General features: G+C 40.7%; 2 protein-coding genes and 1 pseudogene across 2 annotated transcripts; all 3 read right to left on the bottom strand.

Annotated features, from left to right (window-relative positions):
- Positions 1 to 233: 233 nt before the first annotated feature.
- On the bottom strand, positions 234 to 2,230 carry LOC140931729 (uncharacterized). Its single transcript, XM_073381484.1, has 5 exons — positions 2,165 to 2,230; positions 1,761 to 1,818; positions 1,513 to 1,602; positions 1,203 to 1,290; positions 234 to 1,053 (listed from the first exon to the last, which is right to left on the bottom strand). Exons 1-5 carry the CDS (start codon positions 2,228 to 2,230, stop codon positions 234 to 236), a joined length of 1,122 nt encoding a protein of 373 aa, XP_073237585.1.
- Positions 2,231 to 2,506: 276 nt separating this feature from the next.
- LOC140931728 (uncharacterized) lies at positions 2,507 to 5,639 on the bottom strand (annotated as a pseudogene).
- A 13,136-nt stretch (positions 5,640 to 18,775) lies between these two features.
- LOC140929447 (uncharacterized) lies at positions 18,776 to 22,775 on the bottom strand. The gene is made up of 3 exons (XM_073379242.1): positions 22,153 to 22,775; positions 20,477 to 21,473; positions 18,776 to 19,855 (listed from the first exon to the last, which is right to left on the bottom strand). Exons 1-3 carry the CDS (start codon positions 22,744 to 22,746, stop codon positions 18,933 to 18,935), a joined length of 2,514 nt encoding a protein of 837 aa, XP_073235343.1. The 5' UTR covers positions 22,747 to 22,775; the 3' UTR covers positions 18,776 to 18,932.
- Positions 22,776 to 23,277: the final 502 nt, after the last annotated feature.

The raw sequence follows: 23,277 nt of genomic DNA, 5'->3' as shown, positions 1-23,277 counted from the left end.
TATTCAGTTCCTACCATGTACTTTGCCGTTACAATCTTTCATGTATTGCTACTTTCCTAAATAAACGGATCAGGTGATAACAAATACATTTGGGTACTTTGGTCCACTTTGGCCTCGTTAGCACCCCCCCCCCCACATAAAATCCTGGTTACGGGCCTGAAAAACGACCAAAAAGCTTGGTGACTGACACCCATACTGCAACAACCCCGGCCCTAAACTATGCGAAGTTAAACCTAAATAATATTAAATGAGCAGGAATCCTTGGCATTGAGAAGTGCTGTGAATTCCTCTGCAAGTTCATTATAACACTGGTAAGTTGACGGTAACTCTAGTGATGGTCCACAGGTGTGGACAATAGGCCAACGAGATTTGCCTTCTAGAGTTGTAAAAGTAACAGTAATTGTTTTACACAAAATAATATTACTACCTGTCAGAAACTGTAAAAAGTCCCCAAGATCACTGCCATTAAGGCTCTGCACAAACCTTTTAAAATCCTCCAAACTGTTTTGTTCGGCCTCTGGTGTAGGATTTGTTGACAGTAAATTAATTACACTTTTGGCAGTAGGCTTCTTTTCATTGTAAAGTTTTCGCAGATCCCCCATAGTTTGGAATGGTGTGTAGACCCTCATTCTATTCAATATTGGAGCAAGACAATCCACAATATATAGAGGCTTCTGCACCAATTCTTGATGAGCAAGCTCATGTACTATGTTGAAAATGTTGGTTTTGGTAGGACTTTTGTAACACTTGAAGTAACTTAGCAAATCTAGCAGATCTTCATCTTTGGGGTCAAAGTCATTTCCAAGAGCCTTTTCTAAGACGTTACTCTCATCTTGAGACATGTATGACTTAAAAGATTCAATTAAAAACTCAGATTTTAAAGTTTCCTCTCCAAAAAACACACTTGCAACAAAAGCTGGGGACAGGGCAATGGGGAAATACTTAGCAAATGAATAACGATAGACAATTATTCTGCCAATTGCTTCCCACTCCCCTTTCTGGTAACCATGCCTAACACCAGGAACTTTTCCTAATGCACCAACAGTCAAACTACTGAAACATTCATGCCAAAAGGTTCTTAATTCCCCCTATAAGTACCCCTGACCCTTGCCCTTCCTCTTTTACTCCAGTGTGTCCAATTATAGTAAAATCAACTTCATATTGCAGTATACTTGGATCTCTGAATATATCAATCATTTCACCCTTTAGAAGAGCAGTTACAGTGAACAGTCACAGGCTTTAAAGGTCTTTCTCCATGAGATATCTCTTGACTTGCAAAAAGTGGCAAAGCTGTGGAACAATAACAGACAGAACTTGGGGCTCGTGTCATAAAAAGCATAATATAACAGGTATGGTGAAAACTTTTCTGATGTATCACCAGCATCAAAATTTCACAAAAATTTTAAAGGGAAATGTTTTTGTCAGGGCATTCCCAAAAATGAGGGGTTACAAAAATGTAGTATTTTACAGTATGTTATTTTGTCAAACCCCTATGAGTTTCTGATTTTATACCTTCAAAATCATTATGATCAATAAAAGATGACAACTCCAGATCATTTGTGCATTTCGGCGTCTGGTCAACTACACTTGTACTCGGGCTTTCTGTAAATAAATAAAGGTATCAAAACAAAATTTTTAGTAGTTTTCAAAGTTTTATTTTGTTTTTGAAGTTGTATATTGTGGTGTTAGAGTACAGTGCTAATAGGCAGCATCTATTCTCTTATTTCCCAAGACAATATTCAGTAAATATTATATTTTACCTTCATGAGCAGCATCCAACATCTGTGGAAGATCCTCTTCAGTCTCTTCAACAATGATCTAAAAAATTTAAAAAAGAAAAATGCAATCTATGAATTAACAGACAGCCCTCTCAAGGTGGCAGCCAAGTAATGCACACATTGTCTTGGGCTTGCATCAGTGGTTAGCTGGTTTACATTAACTGGACGGCATATTTTATTCACGACATTATACAGGTAAACTAGTCCCGAGAATGTTAAAATGTAGATAGCATATCAATCCACACGAGAAGATTACCTTTGGACTCTGAGGTACAGGGTCATTCTATGTAATTTGGGCTTGAACAAACATGAGAATGGAATTTTTAAAGAGAAATTGGTGATTTTAAGTAATTACTAAGCTATTTACGTTAGTTTAACAAACAAACTATCTGGTGCCCAGTCTCCTCTCTGTAAGTGCGGCCACGTTTATTGTCATTGCCAACACTGGCCATTGATAATTACATACAGGCCGCTTCCTGTTACATATCCATTTAAAAGTTAGATCTTAAAGTCATCTTTCAAAATTGCGATCGTTATAATCTAACTTTTAACATCCTAAACAATAGAACCCAATCTTCACTCGGTCATCTTCCAAGTACACATTGCTGATTCCTAAGGAGTGCGAAAATGTGACATGAACCTGAATGGACAAAGTGCTAGCTTTGCACAATAAAAATGATATCTTTTTTTTGCATTGTTTGACTGTTCTGCTGATAATAAACGACTGTTCAGGAGTTATCTACAGTGTTCACACATTTACAATTACAAAGTGGTGTGCACTCCAACGACGCTTTGGAACACTTGCATCTCTTGCATACTCCTTTGCAAGTACACCGAATGAGCTCTCTGCATGCTTTTGATACTTCAGGGATGCTTATCCACTTAGGAACCCTTGCTCCGTCCTCTTTTTTCCAGGAGAACTCTTCAGGGGATGGTACTATCTGCTGTGAGTCAACACTGGTTGTCCAGATTCCAGCTTGGTAGATTGAGCGGTTGACATGTTGTAGAAGGGCATCCTTTCGAGAATAATTTAAAAGAATCTAAAGGGCTCTACTTGTTAAACAGGATGACTATAAAGCTTTCAAGGCGCTGGAAATGGTCAGAATCAACCGTTAGCTTGTGGAATGAGTTATTGGCAAGGAACTCGAAGGTCTGTGTTATGCCAGGATACATTTCCCATACCTGCCAGGCGGACCTCTTGCCCTTTCCATAGAACGTGGAGGTGGTGTCACTGCCAGTCAACGCGTGGAAGACAGGTAAAGATCTTGAGCGGGCTTCCCCTAGTCCAGCACAGATAGTGTTGATGCTAATGAATGAGAAATTGCGTCCTGTTCCAAACCCCACCCACAGGTCCAGGTCAGGCTGGATTGCTCTGAGATGCTGAAACTTTCCTATCAAAATAGCAAGGACATCTGTATCAACGGTTCTGACAAGTACTGATTTCGCCTTGTTCTCTTGAATAGCATGAAGAATATGGACGACGATCCTTGTGTCTGCCTCCTCATGGTTGCATTCAGGCATGGATCTGTCTGAGCCAATGGAGATCACAGAAACCCCTAAAGGACAAAATCACAATGGGAGTCAGTAAATCATTTCAAATAAAGATGATTTTAATCGTATATAAAAATGAAATGATAAGAATATCAAAATTATGAAAACCTGAAGTAATTAATGTAGACCGTCTTGTTTTCCAGCCAGTTGTATTCAGCAACCTTATTCGTCAGAAACGCAAACAATTCTTCTTTATTTACTGATTCACGTAGGAACTGCATCCAGTTTGGAGGGACCTTGGTGGCACCAGAAACCTTACGGCGAATGCCCTTTCCCCTCTTTTCACATGTCGAATCTTTTAGGCTACCACATACATAGGTGTCCCAAACAACATCTACTCTGCCGCTACTCTGATTGCAGATCTGAGGAATAAAGACGTTCTCTGCATAGTCATCGAAGGTGATCACCCCTGTCACAGGAAGACAATGAACAATGACAGCACCGTCACATATGTTGCAGTCGAACTCTGTTGGAGGCTCGGGCTGTCGAGGCTGCACGATGCACTTAACTAGCTCGGACTTGCTACTTGGGAGACGAAGATTTCCAAATTCAGACAATGATGGAGGAAATGACTGTACCTCGTGGCAAAAGAATTCTCCAAGGTCTGCATCGCGGTCCTGCATAGCAATGTACAGTTGAGCAAATAGGGATAACTTGTTCTGTAGTGCTTTGATTGTCTTCGACTGCTTCGATTTGGTACACGAAGGTTGTTTGCTGAAAAGGGGAAGTTTGTTTTTCTTGACAGAACTGCTAATTGAGATCGTCCTATCCTTGATGACTGCCTTCACATACTCCAGGTACTGTGTTTTACCGAGCTACCTAAGGTTAATCACTGACTGGGCAACAGAATCATCCATGCAATCTCTGCTGTCCATGGTGACAAGCTCTGGGAAGTCATCAAGGAAAGGATTCCCCATTCTCTTTATTACATCTGCCAAATTGTTCACCTGTTGCTTAAACGTCTTTTGTGCACTTAGTCCCATTTTATGATTTGTACGGTCAGTGGACTCCTCACTGTTTAATAGATATTGCTCCTCAAATTGATGCAAAATTCTTGTTGTCTCAGGGCCTGAAAGCATCCATCGTCTGGAAAAGGAACAAAATAAAACTTAATTCAGTATTACCAGTCTTATTTATAAATGGTCTCTCATTTTACCGTGGTGTGTTTCCATACATTTTTCCAGCTGTGTTTATACTGCAATCCGTAAATATAACTCTTCGATGCTTTTTTATGTAAAGACCTTTTTTTAAAAATTTTTGGTAATACAGTATGAGGTGTATAATTTTCATTATTAGATTTCTATATTCACCTAAAGGCTACAGGGTTCTCTGTGAGACCAACTGCACCACCTGCACTCTTGATCACCTTGTTCTCCTGCTCATGGGCCTGATCAAATGGGATAGCGGAAAATCTGTTCCCTGTCTTAGACAAAACCCAGTGGCCTTGCCTCTGGAACTCCCGTGCAATGCTCAGTGGAAGAGACTTCATATCACGTATATGGATAGGTGTCCAACGTGCATAGTTTACATGATCAAGAGCAAAGAATAAAGGTACTAGATCTCCCAGGGCCGCGACATACAAATTGAAGTTATGCTGACGCTGTGCACGTACAACTAGTGACACAAGTGTCTCGTACTCTATGATGGAGTCCCAGAAAAGAAACCTCGGGCTTCTCCTCTTCCTCACTTCCTCCCATGTAGACATTGATGTCTCATCTAAGCACTGGGAAAATGCCTCTCTCTCTAGTTTGTTCAGAGCCAGAGTGGTAACTTGATGGGCATGCCTGAAAAGAAATCATATTGCCGTTCCCAAATAGCTGTAATTGTGACTAAAACAAAGGGGTTTTTCTCAGCAACTCTCTAATTTTAGGTACAATTAAAAACAAGTTTCGTTTGGTACAAAACACCAGACTCCACTAAACTTTGCACTCGCAGAAAAATTAAATAATAGCTTAATGATTAAGCTTTACTGATATCACTCATTCTTATGACCACCCGGTGAGTGTTCACAGTCACTATTATTGTTCTCACTTCGCCCTACCTTGTTCTTGTTAAATGCGTTGCTTTAAGGAAGGAATCCGCCACACCAGATGAGGCGACTTCAGCTTCACTAAGAACGGCAGTCCAGCCTGATTTATCCAGCAAATCACCAAGCGTACTCCATAGTGCCATTTCGACGTGCAGACCACCTAGCATGACGACATACGCTTGCTCTCCATGGGAGACGGGCCACTTCCAGTGAACCAACTTCGCCAAAGCAAAAAGGGGCTGGTCAACGGTGATGGCAAGAACCTGATTTGGGTTGAGAAAGGTTATAGGGTCAAGGCAGGTGGGTGCTCTTCAGTCTGGGTTGAGGCGTGATATGCAGCCCAAGTCACTGTATCACTAGAAGAAATGGATACTTCCTCCAATTTTCGTAGAGAATGCTCCACCCAAGTTACTTCCGTTTGTTTCTCTGCAGTCATACAACTTACTGATTCCGTCATTACACACACTGGGACCACTGCTTTACTAGGATCTACAATTCCGGACAAAACTACTTGAGAATTTTTACCCCTCCATGCACACTATCCAACGCAACGACACTATTTCAAAAACAACTGATTTGCGGTACCAAGTTCCCCTTCTCCCAGGTCAATGTTGTTTCCTACAAATGTTTAAGGATCAGGGTTGCTTTAGAACACACAACAACATTGCTTCCAAGGGGAGGGGGGAAGGGAGGACGCGGTATAGCGAGAATGTTAGGAAAAATGGTCTGAGAATGTGACATTTTCTCAACAGTTTTGTCCAAGATTGTGTGTACGGTGTTTTGCGTTTTGCGTTTTGCGTTTTCCAGCACGAAAATTATGAATGACCAAACGAAATGGTATTAATAAAAAACACTTTACAGAGGCTGTTTTGGACACGAAGTTTTACACCACATGATCTTCTCATAGAAAAGTACGAGCTCTTTTTCGGTTTTTTAGAGTACCCTGCGAAAACAGAAAGATTTTGCAATAGTGGCTATAACGCGTGCGCATTGTTACCTTTTGTCCTGTTGTTCAAAGATGGAAGGTTTAGAAAATTCGCAAAGTATTTTATCGTTGTCAGAAGAGTTCGAAGAAGACCGGGATGGCTCTTCTCTTAGTAGCCAAGACGTAAGGAGTGTTTATCTCATGACATACAGTCAAGCCGATATGGACAAATTTGCCAGACGGGAAGATTTTGCAAGTGCAGTAGTAGAATCGTTTTCTCAAGGACGTGCCAAAGTAAAGCACTGGTCATGTTGTTTGGAAGAACACAAGAATGGAGGATTACACTTTCATCTAGCTATAAAACTAGACCGAAATCAACGTTGGATATCATCGAAAACATATCTACTTGATGTGTACGGAATAAGCGTTCACTATTCAAATCGGCTTTATAATTATTATAGTGCGTGGAAGTATGTTACGAAGTCCGACCCATGCTACATCGACAGTGAAGGACATCCCCGTCTAGATGACACGGAGCCACAGACAAGCTCTGCAAGCCGTTCGAGACGTCAACGTCGGAAAAGAAGTCGTGGAAATACTACTAACTCGGAAATAACAAGCGCGGATGACGACGAGGAAGATAGCGACGGGAAGTCCACTGCTAACTGGAGGAAAAAAAGGAGGAGACTTACCGCGTATGAGGTGGGAGAAATAATTGTTCAAAGAAATGTCACAACTCTTACAGAACTTCAAGCCTTAGCATTTGAAAAAAAAAAACGAAGGCAAGACGGATTTGGCGGAATTTTTAGTTAACCGCAACCCAAAGGTTGTCACCGATGTATTACAAACTGCTTGGGAGATCGAGAATACGCCCAAGAAGTTGGCACGGTCGCGCAAAAGTCGCATGGACCTTCTAGAGGATGCTAAAACTGGCTCCTGTATAACAGGTTGTCATGGTGAGTGGTTAACGTGTGCACAACAAATTTTACACAACAACGGCATTTCTCTGGAATTTTTCCGCACTGCTGTGAAGGATTTACTGGTCAACGGGCGTGGAAAGTACAAGAATATTATGTTAACAGGTCCAGCAAATTGTGGGAAAACATTTTTATTGAACCCACTGACAACTATCTACGACACATTCAGCAACCCTGCAACAGGAACCTTTGCTTGGGTTGGGGTTGACAAAGCAGAATGCATTTTCTTCAACGACTTCCGCTGGTCTCCTCAATTGATCCCATGGGATGATTTCTTGCTTCTACTAGAGGGTCAAACTGTACATCTACCCGCCCCGAAGACCCATTTCTCTAAGGACATTACTGTGAAGTCCGATACACCGATTTTTTGTACTACTAAGTATCCAATTCTCTTTCTCAAAAATGGCGTGCTAGATCAGCGAGAGACTGAGATGATGAAAGTACGGTGGAACTTGTTTGAGTTGAGTTACGTAATCCCTCGGGAATCGCAGCACGTGATCTCATCTTGGAGAAATGTTTCTCCGATCTGATACTAGGTTAAACTTTCAGGGTTAGACAAACTTTGTTCGTAAAAATCGGTCAACTTTTTAGGACGATACCATACATAGAATAATATCACGATTAACAGAACATTGAAACGGTTAACACAATTTCACTTAAATAAGTGAATGACCTTCTAATTCTTTATAGAAGACGTTGTTATTCGTTGTTAATCGTTGCCAATTTTCATAGCGTCTTTCAAATGTCCTGTTAATCGTTCCAAATCATAGATCTTCTGAACAGAAAGAGGTTAGGAGGCCACTATCGCAACATTTATTATCTCTTTGTTTCTAAATAACGAATCTATGTTGTAATTTTTTTCGGTCTAATGTAAATATGAAGCACAGGAAAATAGTGGCAGTGTTACACGTCACGCGATAGTGCATGTTGTCACGTTGTTGCGCGTGACATTATAGTTTTTGCACTCGCTACAATGTCTAAAAGAAAGTAAACATTTCAATTTTGTAAAGTAAACATTCGAGTTTAGTTAATATTTAATCCTCTGTCCATTTAATTCTTTTATCAATTGTAAGCGGTTATTCATAGACTCGATTGTCTTATCAATTTCTGCGATAGAAAAATTCTTTAAAGTTGTTGTCACACGGTCTGAAAATTCAGGGAATGTTTCATGTGTTATGTTTTGTTTCAGTGCTTGCTGCCTTAGATTCTCTCTCATGGAATGAAATAAAATTTTCAATGGGATTGACGTCCGGACTGCGGGGAGGAATCTTCAGTTGCTTTCCTTTTAAGGCGTTCAGAGCTCGGCGTACACTCCCAGAATTTTGCACGGGGTCATTATCTTGTACAAAAATGCGTCGACCTTTTTTCCCTGCTTTACGAAACATCTCAGGAAACTTCTCCCTTACAAATGCAGCAAAGGTTGGCCCGTCGAAGTATTCGTACCGATGACACAGTAACACTCCCTTTCCGTAGCTTATGGCAACCATCAACTTCAGTACCTTTCCCCCACTCCCCTCTTTTGAACCTTTCGCGGTACAACCCAGGCTCAGTCCTTCGCACTTCTTTCGCCATATACGCCCCTTAGGTGCTCTCGCTTGATCTGCGGGATTGCGTTTATAAAACAGACTTACACCATTGAGGTAAAAAGCCACTTTCGAAATCCACACATCCGCAGAATAGTTGCCCTGTACTTGTTTTGCGAATATCCTGCGTTTCCTCTGATCGTTTTTAGTCATCAGGCCCTTTTTGCGTGCTTGTAGATAGTAGTACCCGTTTTCGTTCAAACATCGCCGTACAGTTCGATCGCTGACCTTCTTCTTACTCAACCCGGCTCTCTGCATTAACCTTTTCGCGCAAAAATTTCGTTCCTCTTCCCTTAAAACAGGAATACACCGCAGTAGATGTCTTTCATCTTGCGTAGTCAGTTTTTTAAGGCGCCCACCTGGATGTTTTACAGGCGTTCGTGTACAATGTTTCCGCCCTCCTATCTTTGTTTGCTTCAACCTATAGATGGTAGCCGCTGAAACTCCCGTTTTGCTGCTAATATCCTTAACGGAGACATTCTTATCATGTACTAAATATGCAATGTATGCCCGTTCCTCGGCGCTTAAAGCCCGCGTGAAAACCATGGTCAGCCAAAAAATTCAAGAGCGTTCACGACTGACGATTTGAATACAATGCAACGTACAAGAGACTTTTTTAGTGATTAACTTCTGTGCAGTCACTAATTTCTCATCAATTATCTAATTAACTGTAAAATGTACCTAATATATAAAGGAGAGGCTTATATAACCACGCTACATGCGTTAAATCCACAACTTCAGTGAAATACAATCCCGGACAAAACTACTTGAGAATTTTTACCCCTCCATGCACACTATCCAACGCAACAACACTATTGTGAAAACAACTGATTTGCGGTATTAAATTCCCCTTCCCCCAGGTCAATGTTGTTTCCTACAAATGTTTAAGGATCAGGGTTGCTTTAGAACACACAACAACATTGCTTCCAAGGGGAGGGGGGAAGGGAGGACGCGGTATAGCGAGAATGTTAGGAAAAATGGTCTGAGAATGTGACATTTTCTCAACAGTTTTGTCCAAGATTGTAGCTCTACTGGGTGAACCGTAGCTTATTGCTTTGGAAGCACGTGTCCTGTCCCTTTAGGTGGTAGAGTTACTGGCAGTCTTTCCTCGCCAGGATTATTGGTTGTTGGTAACTGAAACACGCTAATACCGGTGCCATGGAACAAAGAAGCTGCCGTCGTAGAAGATGGATTGTGATCTTTGTTTTTTGAAGAGCTCCTATAGTAAAAATTCCCTTTCTCAGGCAAGCAGGTACCACACAGCCATCCATTTCAAAGCGCTCACTAATAGAGGTAGCAAGCACGTCCTCCAATTCTATGATCCTTTGGTAAGACACTAAGACACACTTTGAACGAACAATGGCGTAAAGCCATTCGTCACCGCAACAAACTTTGGAAGAAGTTCACGCATCAGAGGACCGACGCTAATTACGCCGAATATAAGAAACAAAGAAACAAATGCACGTCAATTAGGCGCAAAGCGATTAAAGATCATTTTAAAAACAAGTCAGAGACCGACAATCCACGTGCATTTTGGGAGGCTTATCGTCCTTTTATGCATTCGAGGTCCAGTAAACAAGCCAATGACATCACACTAATTGAAAACGATGTGGTTATTACGGATAAGAAAGAACTAGCTGAATTGTTCAACAACTATTTTGTTCACATCGTTGATGATGTACAGGACATTAAAGAAAATAACTTTGGAAATGAATTCAGTGCACACCCCAGCATTCGAGCAATTGCAGAGGAAAACAGAAGAAAGAACGCCACACATAATTTTAATTTTAAATACACCAATAAGACCCAGGTTGAAAAACTACTATCAAACATCAACGCACGCAAGGCCTGCGGCCACGACACCATAACTCCGCGGCTTCTTAAGGAATCCGCTTCTGCGATATCTGGTCCACTAGCAGAGTTAATGAATGAATCGATCAAACAATGCAAATATCCTTCTCGATGGAAAATGGGGCAGGTTACACCTCTTTTCAAGAAAAATGATGAATTGAGTAAAGAGAATTATCGACCCGTTACTGTTTTACCGGCCCTAAATAATGTTTTTGAGAAACTTCTTGCTTCTCAACTAGACCAGTTCTATTCTGAAATATTGTCTGACTACATCTCAGCTTATAGGAGACACTATAGCTGTGAAACCTCGCTAATGAGGTTAACAGAAGATTGGAAGCGTAGTCTGGATAATAAACAAATTGTTGCAGTGATATCAATGGATTTATCTAAGGCTTTCGACACGATACCGCATGGACTCTTGCTGGCCAAGCTGAAGGCCTATGGTGTTAACAGTAGAAGTTGTATGCTTCTTAAAGATTACTTACAAGGTAGGATGCAGCGGGTGAAAGTAGGTGATACAAGTTCTGATTGGCAAGAAGTCATGCGAGGGGTACCTCAAGGCAGTGTTCTTGGTCCAATGTTTTTTAATATTTTCATAAATGATTTATTCCTACAAATCAAAACTGTAGAATTAAATATGTATGCAGATGATGGTCAACTCTACACCGCCGATACGGATCCGGTATCTTTGGAAAGGCGTATCTCGCGTGAGGTTAGCTCAGCAAATGCCTGGTACGAGATCAATGGAATGATAGCAAATCCCAGCAAACACCAAGGGATGATACTAGGAAAAACTGACCATCAGTTTAATTTCTCAGTAAATGACTCAGTGGAACTTTTCGGCGTTACAATTGATAAAGATCTTACGTTTAAGCAACATGTGTCCTCTATATGTAAAAAGGTAAACAATCAGTTTAGCGTTATGTCAAGGTTTGGCAAACTGATGTCTACTGAAACCATGCTCCGTCTTTATAAGGCATTTATACTTCCTCACTTTTATTATTGTTCTATGGTGTGGCATTTCTCTAGTAAACAAGATTCTGATAAACTGGACCTTTTAAACAAACGTATTCTTCGATTTATTTTCAAGGATTTTAACTCTGAGTACAATAATTTACTTAAAAAGGCAGGAACTGCAAACCTTAAGGACAAGCGTTTACAAAACATGATTCTCACTATTTTTAAATGTCTTCATTTTTCTGATTATCCAAGATATTTAAAAGATATGTTTCGTTTACGCTCTAGCACCTATTTTTTAAGAGGACATAATATGCTCTGTTTGCCCAAACCATCGACCACTTCTTATGGTATCAATTCCTTTAGTTACTTGGCAGCAACATCTTGGAATTCTCTCCCTGACCATTACCGCACTATTTCTGATTTTACTTCTTTTCGATGACTGATATCTACTGGGAACAATAATTTACTTAAAAGGGCAGGAACTGCAAACCTTTCTACATCATGATAATTTGCAAGTTAGTTGTCTAGGTAGTTAGTTATCTTTTTTGCTATATAGAATTAACTTTTTATTATAATTATTTATTAATGTAGTTGGCTCGAAGATATTAGCACTTCAGTGCTACACTGTAAATTCGAGGGTAAATAAAGTTTATTGATTGATTGATTGATTGAAGATCCCCATCTGATACAGCTTTGCTATTAGTGTCTTGCTCCTCGTCAATGCATACACATTGAACCCAATGTACAAAGGAAGAGGTGGTTCCCGTGATTTAGTATGCCGTGTCTGTCCGGTTTTTGACTTTGTGGTTGGTCGCTCTTTGGCATTGAAAAAGATTGTCTGGCACACTGTTAAACATGCCTGTGATTCTTGCACTTCAGTATTCTCAATGTTTATGCCAGTTAATATCATCGGCACTAAAGACTTTAGACTAGCAGGGACTGAAAATTCTTGGCAGTCTTCCGTAAAATTTCCAGAAAATTGAAAGCCTTTGTGACCAAAAATGTCTTTGCGCACAATTGCTGAAGCTTTAGCTAAAATCACAGCATCCTCTGAGAAGTCTCTTTGCTGCATTGCCTCTTTGACCATGCTCTGGATAGCTTTCGGGAATATTATGACAACATTTCTGCCATCATTTTGCTCTTGAGCGTCTGGGAAGTTTTCCAGTAACGAAGTTTTAAGTCTAGTTTTGTTTACATTCTTTTGAACGCCTAAGGTTTCAAGGCGCCTTACATATAAAGAATGAAGCTCAGAAAGAAAAAACATAAACTTGTCATTTTCAACGGAAGTCTCCATGTATTCAATCAGCTCAATAAAGGCCTGAGACTCCTTTATTCTCTCTTCGTCCATTTCACACGATTCTTGCCGTTTTCTAGATGTGTGGTGCCTGTAACGATTTCGCAGGTCTGTCATATATTTGAGGTGGTATTTTGCATCAGCTGCCACGAGATCAACTCCACAAATTCTAGGCAGAAGCGTACTGTCCTGGAGCTCTGTTATCATTCTGCGGAGCTTCTCATCAGTGGTGAATGTAGAAACTTCATGCAGATGGCCACCCTGACCACACAATATACAGTCGTCTTTACTGTAAGAAGACAGCCTTCGTGTTTTGCAAGCTGGGGCCTCATCATCATCTGGCAGGGATTGTTCTTCTTTTGGTTTACGTGATAGTCTTTCTTTTGCTTTGTTAAGCTTAGACGTACTGAATAGTAAATGACACGACTTGTGCCATGAAGCTTCTTTCTCGAACAAATTATCGGCATCTATGTCGAGAGGAAGTGAAAGAGGGACTGGAAGGGTATTTAATGCGATAAACTCAGAAACATTCTGGATATATGATCCATAAACAAGCTTAGGATCTGCTCTATCTCCACTAGCTCTTAATGGACACCTTAGCTGTTCTTTTGTTGTTTTCTGACATATAATACATCGATTCCAAGAGAATGCCATTGTTTCTGAAATTTTAAGTGTGTATTATTACAATTATGTATCACTTGTTATTGTTTTAATCTAAAAAAGGTACGTAAAATTTTACACCTTTTCCCATTACTTGTAAATATATATATATATGCACATGTTTACTCCTCTTAAATGCACACGACAGTGACCAACTCGAACTCCTGAGCTACTTTGCCGTCTGTTCTTGCAAAACAAAAAATCTGAATCTGAACCTGAATCGCGTTGGCCAAACGATCACAAAAAATGCTTTCTAAAGGCAAATCAAGTAGTCAAACACTTAAAAATAATCTTCAACTATAAAACGAAAGTTTCTCGACAGAAAAAACTATATTTTAAAAAAAAAGAATAGCATATCAAAGGCAGGATACTTACAGATTTTGCAGATAAGCATGGACGCCGCCATCTTGGAAATGACTTATGGAAGAGGGGGACTGGGTACCAGCATCATAGATTAATATCCAAAAATAGCTTATTTGAACAAATATACCTTAAGTTGCGGATAGGATTGATAGATATACAACTGAAATTGTTGTATATCACATGAGAACGGTATTCTTAGTGATTTATGGCATTAAATAGGAATTTTCAAAACGAAAACCACAGGACACCCAGCAAGTGAAATTTTCAAAACTTTAATCCCCTAAATTTATCGTCATAGGCATATCTGCATTGGCCCCCCCTCTTATATTTATAGTAATGCTATAAGCTATAACTGTGCAAAGTTTGGTGCTTTTGTCAACTCTGTAACGGTCTTGATGCAAAGAGACCTGACTATAGGGCTTGTTTTCTTGGTAACTTCACTGCCAAGGATCGTAGAGAGTTCACATGCTTTCTGTTGAGGTTCTTCTAGTATTTTTCCCCCTTTTCAGACGAGTTCCAGCTGGATGCCATCTTTTTCGGAAGATTGGCGCGAAATCTCGGGTGCGAGGATACCTTCTACATGATGTAAGGAACATGATTTAACCCCACTTGTTTCCAGTTCTCTTTGATTGTCACCGCCAAAATCGTTCTGGATCCCCAATTGACACTTCTTTCCAGTCCTTTAGATCTTCAGAGCTCGTTACCGATCTTTCTCTCGACCACAGCGATTGTGTTTCTAGTATACAAACCCTGGACCTATGAGAGAATTGTTTCCTTTGATTCTGGATCACTTGCACAGTTCACAGTTGTTTTGTGGACTTGAGAACCATAGGCTCCTGTCTTATCAGTCTACATGCATACAAGATGATCCATGGGGGGCCCGCCCTACAATTTCTTTCGCCCTTGATCTTTGACGCTCTTGTTAATGACATTTCTAAAGTAGTCGTTTCTGTACAAGACGTGTACGATGTTGAACTGCAGTCGTCCTTTCTTGCACTTGTGAATGCTGGTACTTTAGAGGAGGCTCTCCGACCCTTGAACGAAGGCAACCTACCATAAATTCTTGACCTTGCTGGAACTCTGCAACCAGTGATATCACTGGATGACATTCCCAAGATTGTTGCTTCAACCTCTCATTGGTTTGTGCTAGGACGAGCCCATTTAGACCTGGAGGGGTTTCAGGAGGGGCAGTCGGCGCATGGAGTGTTGGCAGCCATGAAAGAATTTCCAGATACCTTTCGTCTGTTGTTTTGCTGTACTTCTGAAGTGGTTACTCCTGTTGGGTCAACCAAAGAAGTTACTGAAAGCCTTGTGTTCTCGCGTTAGAGTGACTATTTGCAAGATATAGAAGACGGCGAGGATTCCATTCATCTAAGCGACATCTTGTTCTTTGCTACGGGGTGCAGAACCTTACGACCGTGTAAGATATCCCCTACCATCGAATTCTTACACGAGCCAGGAAAATTTGGGCACCCCAGGTTCCCTGAAGCGAACACGTGTTCTGCCACCCTGCGCCTACCTGTGATACATGAAAGTTACGAAGCTTCTAAAGCTGACATCTCATTTGGAACTTAGAATGGGCGGGGTTTCGCCTCTGCTTAAAGAGATAGCTCTCAGTTCGAGACATGTGCAAGGTATGAGGTAAGCTCATTAACTTCCATAGCTTAAAAACTCTTGTCAGTATGTGTCCAAAATAAATTACTGGACTCTTCAGTGGTCAATCCGTCGTTCTGTTTGCACCAGTTACAGCCTGTTGTCTTTTTTTTGGAAAGATGTGTGTCGGGCTTTATTCACTGAAATTTTTTGGCACGAAAGGTATTTAAATACATCAAGTTAGCTAGAGTAACCCACCCTACGAGAAACCACACCATCCTACCAAGGATAGTTTAAACCACCCAGCAAAGAGGTTACCCACCCTGCAAAGAATGACTGTCCATTATGTCCTCAATCTGACGCCATACCATCCGCTCGCTTGTCGCTCTCATTCCGTCTCTTACTCCAAGGTTCCCATATGTTGTGCCGTCGCTGAAGATCTGAGAGCAAGTGGAACAGGGCAACCAAACACAAAGAACCAAAACAAGAACCATAGAACCACGAGAACCACAAGAACCACGAGAACCAGAAGAACCAGGGAACCACAAGAACCAGGGAACCACAAGAACCAGAAGAACCAGAGAACCACAAGAACCAGAGAACCACGAGAACCAGAGAAACCAGAAGAACCAGAGAACTAGAGAATCAGAAGAACTACAAAGAAAAAACGGAACCAGGAGAAGATTTTGTGTGACAAAGTCGAATAAGCGAAATGTGACGCCAGCTGTGGCTATTACTTTTAGATCAGCCGAATTAGTGCTATCGTTTAATGGCACAAAACATTTTATGTGCAACAATAAATGTATTAAAAAAGTTGATGTTCTTTACTTATATCTGGAGCTTTTGTAGTTGTCAACGTAATGTCTTAGGCTAACTTTTGTTGTTCTGTAATAAGATAGCAGATGATAGAGGAATTTTAACACGAACTTTATTTAAATCGAGGAGTCTTCCTGTTATGGAATTGACATTTATGTGAAAGCAGTAGAAATCGTTAATGAACTGTCTCAGCTTAGTTGATATTGACAGACCTTTTCATCAAACAAGTTTAAAAATACAAGTTTGTAGAAAGACCCACACAAACCAAGGTAAAAAAAAGAGAAATCAATCTTTAATGTAGGTGATAAGTTTATTAAGTTCTCATATGTGGGTGGGTTTGGCCTTGGCAGCCTGTAAGGATTTAAAAAATTACTGAAATGTAAAACGCCACCAGTAGCTATTGTTTGGAGAAAAAATTGAGGCATCAAAATAGTGACTTGCCAATGTCCAATTAAGATTAAAATAAAAAAAAACATGAGATGAAGAAACTGTATGCCATCAAGTAGAGGTTAATGTTCGCAAATTCACATCAGCCACATAGGTGTTCCTTAACATGAAACAGTAGGCATGTTGTTGTACCAGGCCAGTTCTTTTGTAAAAGGTGCTCTTTTGTTCGAATAAATTTGAATAGATAGTCACCTGTACGTGAAAACTCTCTACAGCTGGGATTTAGGCTAAACACTTTAAAACCCAAGAAGTTAAGAGCGGCCGTCTGTAAATATCGAGAGTTCGCCGTCAAAACCGAAATTTCCAAACTCTTCATACTTGGTCAGAAAAAACCCTTTGGTAAAACATTTTCGAAAACTACAATCAAAGTTTCCAAAAAAATTTCCTTTTGGAGAAATTGAGCAAAACATGAAATCCCGTGTCAGCGTCGCAGCCGCCATAAAAAATTACTGCAAATTAGCAGTTTTTCAAGTCGCTGGTTAAAATAGGCGCTTCAGCGTAACAAGATAATCTTTTACAGGTGAGTGTGGCATTACAAGAGCAACTCGAAAATGTAAAAATATTTCAAAAGAACTTTTTTTCTCGCATTGTTTTCGAAGCGCCGAGATTCCTTGTCTTTGGGCCAAGACGAACACTGAAAATTGAGGAAACTTTGAAGGTAAAAATCGTAGCTTGGTACATGGAAATTCCTACAATAATTCTTACAATAAAGCTCTAATGTTGTTTTAAAACATATAAAAAATCTGGCTTGGGCAATTTAAAAGCCTCCGCTTGAGAGAGGTAAACGCATAGTGAATTTTAACGTGTTTACATGAAAGTATTGCAAAGGTCACGCAAGCACAAGATCACCCGTAATTGTCGATAACATTGTAAATCGCAATAGCTGTTGAAGTAAAAAGAAGGAAACTCTGTCGAACGTAAAATTTAATGCTTAAATCAATCTTTACAGGTTTTTATCCGTTATCATCCAGATATCTAAATTGTAAAAAAAAAAAATTCGTGAACGCAACCAGAGGTCAAGGGCGGTTTGAAATTTGAGTAGCACGTGACGAAAGTGATAAACACTTGGAACAAGTCAATCGAAATTTCTACGAAGAGTACGGAAGAGTACTGGAGTACTGGAAGCTGATTACCTCTTTATAGGTTTTATAGGTGCTCTCGGAAATATCTACAACTTATTCAAATTGCTAACTGCAGCTGTACTTACTAGAACAAGAACATGCATTGATCCGTTATGTCGCACCCTTCAAAGTTATCGTTCGTTCCTATTCATTCGTTGCACTCATTCTTAGGCTGAAAGTCGTTAACTTCTTAAAAGCCTTCATGGATAAGATATACTTAAAAGGACTAATATATAGCGCATATAAGCATTTATCAAAAGGGTTGACACAGCAAACTAACTTCCTTTTAAAATTTAAAAAAACGTAAAAAAAAATGTTCGTTACGCAAAACTGTTATTTATGATAATAAAGATTCACCACTCCTACCGGTCCAGTTTAATCACAATCTCTTTTTACATACCTGTCATACTCTAAACATGCTCTACTTAAAGCAATTTGATTTTTTAACGTTCTTAAAATCATATTATTCATCATTTTCTCCGGTTATCTCGTATCCTTTTTCAAGCAGTGATCCACGTCCGTGGTGGAAAGTGGAGTGCGGAAAATACCGTAAAATTCCGAAAATAATCCCCTCCATGTATAGGCCCCTCCAAAACCGATAACGCAAAAACCCCTCCGTTAAATCGCCCCTCCAAATATAAGCCCCTCCCCGGGGGCTTGTAGTTGGAAAATTGCCCCAAAATACAAAGTAAAACAAAGCAAAAACGGTAAATTTACCTCCAACTATAAAGCTAGCCCAATCGATTTGGAAACGCAAATTTCGATCCTTAGATAAACCCCTCCGAATATAAGCCCGTCCAAAAATAAGCCCCTCAAAAAGGGTCTTTGAAAAATATAAGCCGCGTAGCCTATTTTCGGAATTTTAGGGTAACTACAATTTTATGAAAGAAGGGTTGTAAGGTAATTTCTTATAATTCATACGAAATCAAATTTTCAGTAAAAATCGAAAATTGATAATTAACTAGAGCCGTTCATAGGTACTCTCTAGGGTGACTCGACATCCATGCAGGTGCATTCCTTGACAAGCTCTTTCAACAGATTAACATATGGAGCTTTCCGCCGTACTGGTGGAACAGGGACAGGTAGGCCAAGCTCCGCACAACAGCATTGCAGCTCATCCAATTTCAACTTTGAGAGGGTGTTTCGCCTAACCAACTCGCACAAATTATTTTGGCCACAAACTATGGGATGGAACAAGTTTAGTGATGCCAAAATTGATTGCCGTGCGGTGACGAAGTTTTCCTCCTCGTTAGCCGCTGTGATGTCCTCTTCCTCGAGTACTGGTTCACCAACTGTTTGCTGTCGCACCTTTGCCGCCAGCCTTGAAAAGAAAGATGACACTTGGAGGGGAGTAAGAAATTCTGAAATTGTAAATAGGCGCACACCGTTTTCATCTTTTTCTGTTCGCATTTCTTTTGCAACTACCTCTGGATCCACTTTTCGGCCAGTACCCTGCCCAATATTAAACTTTTCAACCAAGTACGACTTCTGCTTGTCGCTGAAACGATATGGCTTTTTCATTTGCTTTAAGGCCCAATCCTCTTGTAATCGTTCTGTACATGTTGAGACTGAAGTCCCCGAAGTGTTTGGCAATGTTGGAATCTTGCCAACTCCCTCCAAAAGGCGTGTGGCGTATTCTGTTTTGGCACGGTCCAGAAGTGTTGCTCTTTCAACAGACTTTGAGCATCTCTCAAAACTCAAATGGTTTTCCAGTGCGCAATGTCGCTGGAATACACGAGTGCAGCCATCTTGTGGGCAGCTGTAGGTTGCCGTTAAGCGTGTCTCGAGTGGATTATTTGCGGCTGCATGTTCTTCAGGTTGGGATTCCCTTGCTGGCTTAGACTGCTTGCTAAGCGATTTGAAATCGCCGTTCGAAAAGGGCGCCCTTAGCGAATACATGTTTGAGTCTGAAACGAAACACCAGCGTTAATAAAAATTATGATTAATTTATAATATATATTCGCCGTTTATGATTAACTTTAATCACCCGACTTACCTACATCACTAGCTGGCGTTAACCAATGCATTTTCGGAAAATGCCGCCTATATTCAATCACTGCCGTGCTGCGGGCAGCAGCACGGCAGATCTATCGCTGTTTTGGCATAAATGTAGAACACAAGAAAATTGCGAAAGAAATCATGGCTATGTGCGAAGAGAAAATAGCTGAATTATTGACTAAAAGTGAACGGAACGTATGTACGAATATTCATGCTCGTTGGATGTAACATATGTCTCCTTTTTTGAGAAAAAAGTTCCATGCATTCATATTCTGACGATAAGAAACTTCCGCCTTCTGCATATTTCCAGCCTTGTTCAATAATTGTTGAATTAATCTAGCTTACTTTAAGCTGAAACATGTCAAGATGTAAAAGGCACCTTGGAAAGAGCAAATAGCTCATACCCTTTGAACCTTTCTATATTCCCTTTGCGCGTACAGGTTCTTTGGTGCAAGGCAGCACTATTGTAAATATAATCATTTATACTCGAAAGGAAATACATTTTTTTATATATAAAGCCTTAAAACTACCTCCTTGTCCGTGCTTTGTGTTGATTTTCCTTCCTTTGCCTATTGCGTAAGCTCGTCTAGCGAAGACGCCATCGTTCTTAAATTCAAAGTTATTAAGTTTATTTATTCCAGGGATCTTCCGTTGTTCTGGGGTCTCGTTAATTGAAGCTTCAACAACTGCAACTCTGACACCTTCGACTCCGCCATGGGAAAGGATCGCGGTTTTCATCTGCTGCGCATTCGTTACATCATGGCCCTCGTTTATATACCTTCTGATATGATTCTTACAGGTAGCAGACATACGGTCGGCTGGACCCTTTCCTCCCTGAGGGTCTGAAAAGTCTACTGCAAGGATACGCATTCCAGATGAAGACTGGATAGCAGGTATGGCTAGAATTGTCGTGGCACTGTGGTAGCACCCTGCATTGTCTTGTCGCAAGTACACCTGCTGGATCTCGGGATGTTCACTCTTCAACGTACGTAACACATGTTCCAGGAGAAGAACGACGGTGAAACTACCCTGGTTACTCGACTGTAAGATTTGAACAAAGGTTTGGGTTTGAAGTTGCGAACTGACTCTGCGTACCACAACACTGATGTACCACGACATCCCGCGCTTTCCGAACCAATCACTTTGAGTTTCTCTAAAGTGTTGGGGTAAGAATTTCATCGCCCAGTCATTGGTTATAAGACAGGTTTTATCGTCTAGGCGGTCGAGGACTTCGAGGTGTGCCTGGTCCTGTCTAACGGTGCGTATCTGATGGCACTTCCACAGAATGATAGCTTGTCGCGCATGCTGAAATATGTAGAGAGCTTCATCTCTTTCTTCTGGTAAAGAGAAACTAGCACCCTGAACAACTTTCTCTATGGAATCTAGGAGCTCATCTAAGGCCTCACACTGGCTGCAGCGATCAGTATGGGCGTGGTTGCATTTCTGCCTAATGGATTCATCTTTGGGGTCACTCAGAGCATATATGCAGCAATGATCAGGGACGCACGAGTCTTCACTGATGTGGACCTAAGAAACAGCCATCAATTGCAAACGAGAACATGAGTCCGGTGTTTTTTGTATACCGTTTAGTTAATTTTGGAGGTCCATGATTGGAGGAGGCATTTATTAGGTAGGAGGTGTTTAAAAGAGAGAGGCGTTTATTCTCGTAGCAATATGGGTAGCACCTTGCATTGCTATGGGCGAAATTATCAAGAGGGGTACTCCATCAATTGATACGTGTACGCCGTCTAGATATCCACTCTTTCAAAATTTATGTCAGAATTCTCCTTCAGAGTAAGTGATTTGCCATTCGTTAGTCTATCCTTACTTTGAACTTTACATTAAACATGATACACTACGCAAAACCTTGTTAATCAAGCAAGAAACTGAATAAATTGAATGATGTTGCGTCATTTCGCTTATTCCTAGTTTTATTAGATAAGAGGGGTTTATTTGAGAGTGGGCGTTTATTAAATCATTTACGGTAGTCGGACCATAAAGATCTCTAGCTAACAAAAGAATAACTCCAGATAGGTGTATCTCAAATAAAAGAAATTTTAAAGTAGAATAGCGAACAACAATTCGATTACTTTCACAAGAAAATTGATCCACGAACTGTTGTTTCCACTCGTCAAGAGCCCTAGGGTTGCCCATGAATGCACATAGCTATAACCTACAAAACACTAACTGGAGAAGATCTAATTACCTTGTAATCTCCCTTTAAGTACATTTTTCCCGCCTTTAGACAGTCTTCAGTGCTCTTGTCAAGTCCTTTTGGGGAGATATCTCTTATAAGCTGGGCTAGGTCATCAAAAGCCTTTGAACCTTCTGTGGCAAAATAATCTAGTCCCTGTAAGGACTTACGGACCGAGGCAGTGCAAGAAGAAAGAATGCGTAACATCGTGCTCTCGCTGAATGGGACAAAATCTGTTTCCTCGCAGAAACGTTTGTACTGCTGTACAATTCGCTGTGGTATCATGGTTCTGATAACATTTGGCACCACTACTGACTCGCCCGTGGACAGGACAAGTGTCTTCTCACCAAAGGGAAGATCTTGAACCAAGTGGGGGCTGGTTATAAATTCGAGAAAGTGATCCAACTGATCTCTTGTAACACGAAGGCGGGTACTCTGCTCTACAGGAACAGGGGCTCCAGGGCCGTGTTGGAGACGGTGTAGACTTGCAACGGTGTATCGATAAGAACTGAGACCAGGGATAAATTCACAAGCAGCATTGTAGCTTGCCACTCCTGCCATAATAGATAAAATCTGTCTCCTTGTATCCCAACTGCTAGCAATCATGTACGCCCCTGCAAGTGCCTCAAGGTCTTTCTTCTCTGATGGCAGGGAAAGTGAATTGATGTTCAGTTTTTCGTGTACTAATTTTGACTTTTGAAGAACGTCCCAAAGGTGACTAGCATTCGTAGTGGAAATGACTTTTAGTAAAACTGCAACAGCTTCGGCTGTATGTTCGAGGTAGCGTCTTCTTGTCGATTCGCTGGCACTTGACCATTCCAACCAACTGTGGTTACCCAATGGCTTAACTTTACAGGACAAAAGAAAGTCGTTCAGTTTTGACTTTTGCTCTTCTGCTTCCTCAGCTTTACCGACAGATGAGGTTGTGCTAGCAGTTTCTGAACTTGTCATGTAAGTCGTATCTTGACTATCTAACGTAAAACCTTGAAGCTGTTCGGCAATGTCATCCGAGGTGCTATCACTTAAATCGCTTTCCTTGTGAAAGAGCAAGAGGAACAAAGCAGTCAGACACGAATACAGTATATAGCGATTCTAGCCATTATCATCGATAAGAGTCCAGCATTTTTTTATTTATTT

This window comes from Porites lutea, chromosome 3, assembly GCF_958299795.1.
Source record: "Porites lutea chromosome 3, jaPorLute2.1, whole genome shotgun sequence".
In the NCBI taxonomy this organism is placed as follows: Eukaryota; Metazoa; Cnidaria; class Anthozoa; order Scleractinia; family Poritidae; genus Porites; species Porites lutea.
The sequence above is the reverse complement of the archived record's forward strand: the minus strand, read 5'-3'. Positions and strand labels throughout refer to the sequence as shown.

Excerpts from the sequence above, each read along its gene's own strand:
- LOC140931729 (XM_073381484.1), bottom strand. The coding sequence starts at position 2,230 with ATGGCCAGTGTTGGCAATGACAATAAACGTGGCCGCACTTACAGAGAG. Across the intron at positions 1,819-2,164 it reads AGGAGACTGGGCACCAGATA|ATCATTGTTGAAGAGACTGA; the intron begins GTTTGTTTGTTA and ends TAAATTTTTTAG. Across the intron at positions 1,054-1,202 it reads TGTAACTGCTCTTCTAAAGG|TAGTTTGACTGTTGGTGCAT; the intron begins GTGAAATGATTG and ends TGAATGTTTCAG.
- LOC140929447 (XM_073379242.1), bottom strand. The coding sequence starts at position 22,746 with ATGATTGCTAGCAGTTGGGATACAAGGAGACAGATTTTATCTATTATG. Across the intron at positions 21,474-22,152 it reads ACTTAAAGGGAGATTACAAG|GTCCACATCAGTGAAGACTC; the intron begins GTAATTAGATCT and ends GCTGTTTCTTAG. Across the intron at positions 19,856-20,476 it reads CACAAAGCACGGACAAGGAG|ACTCAAACATGTATTCGCTA; the intron begins GTAGTTTTAAGG and ends GTTTCGTTTCAG.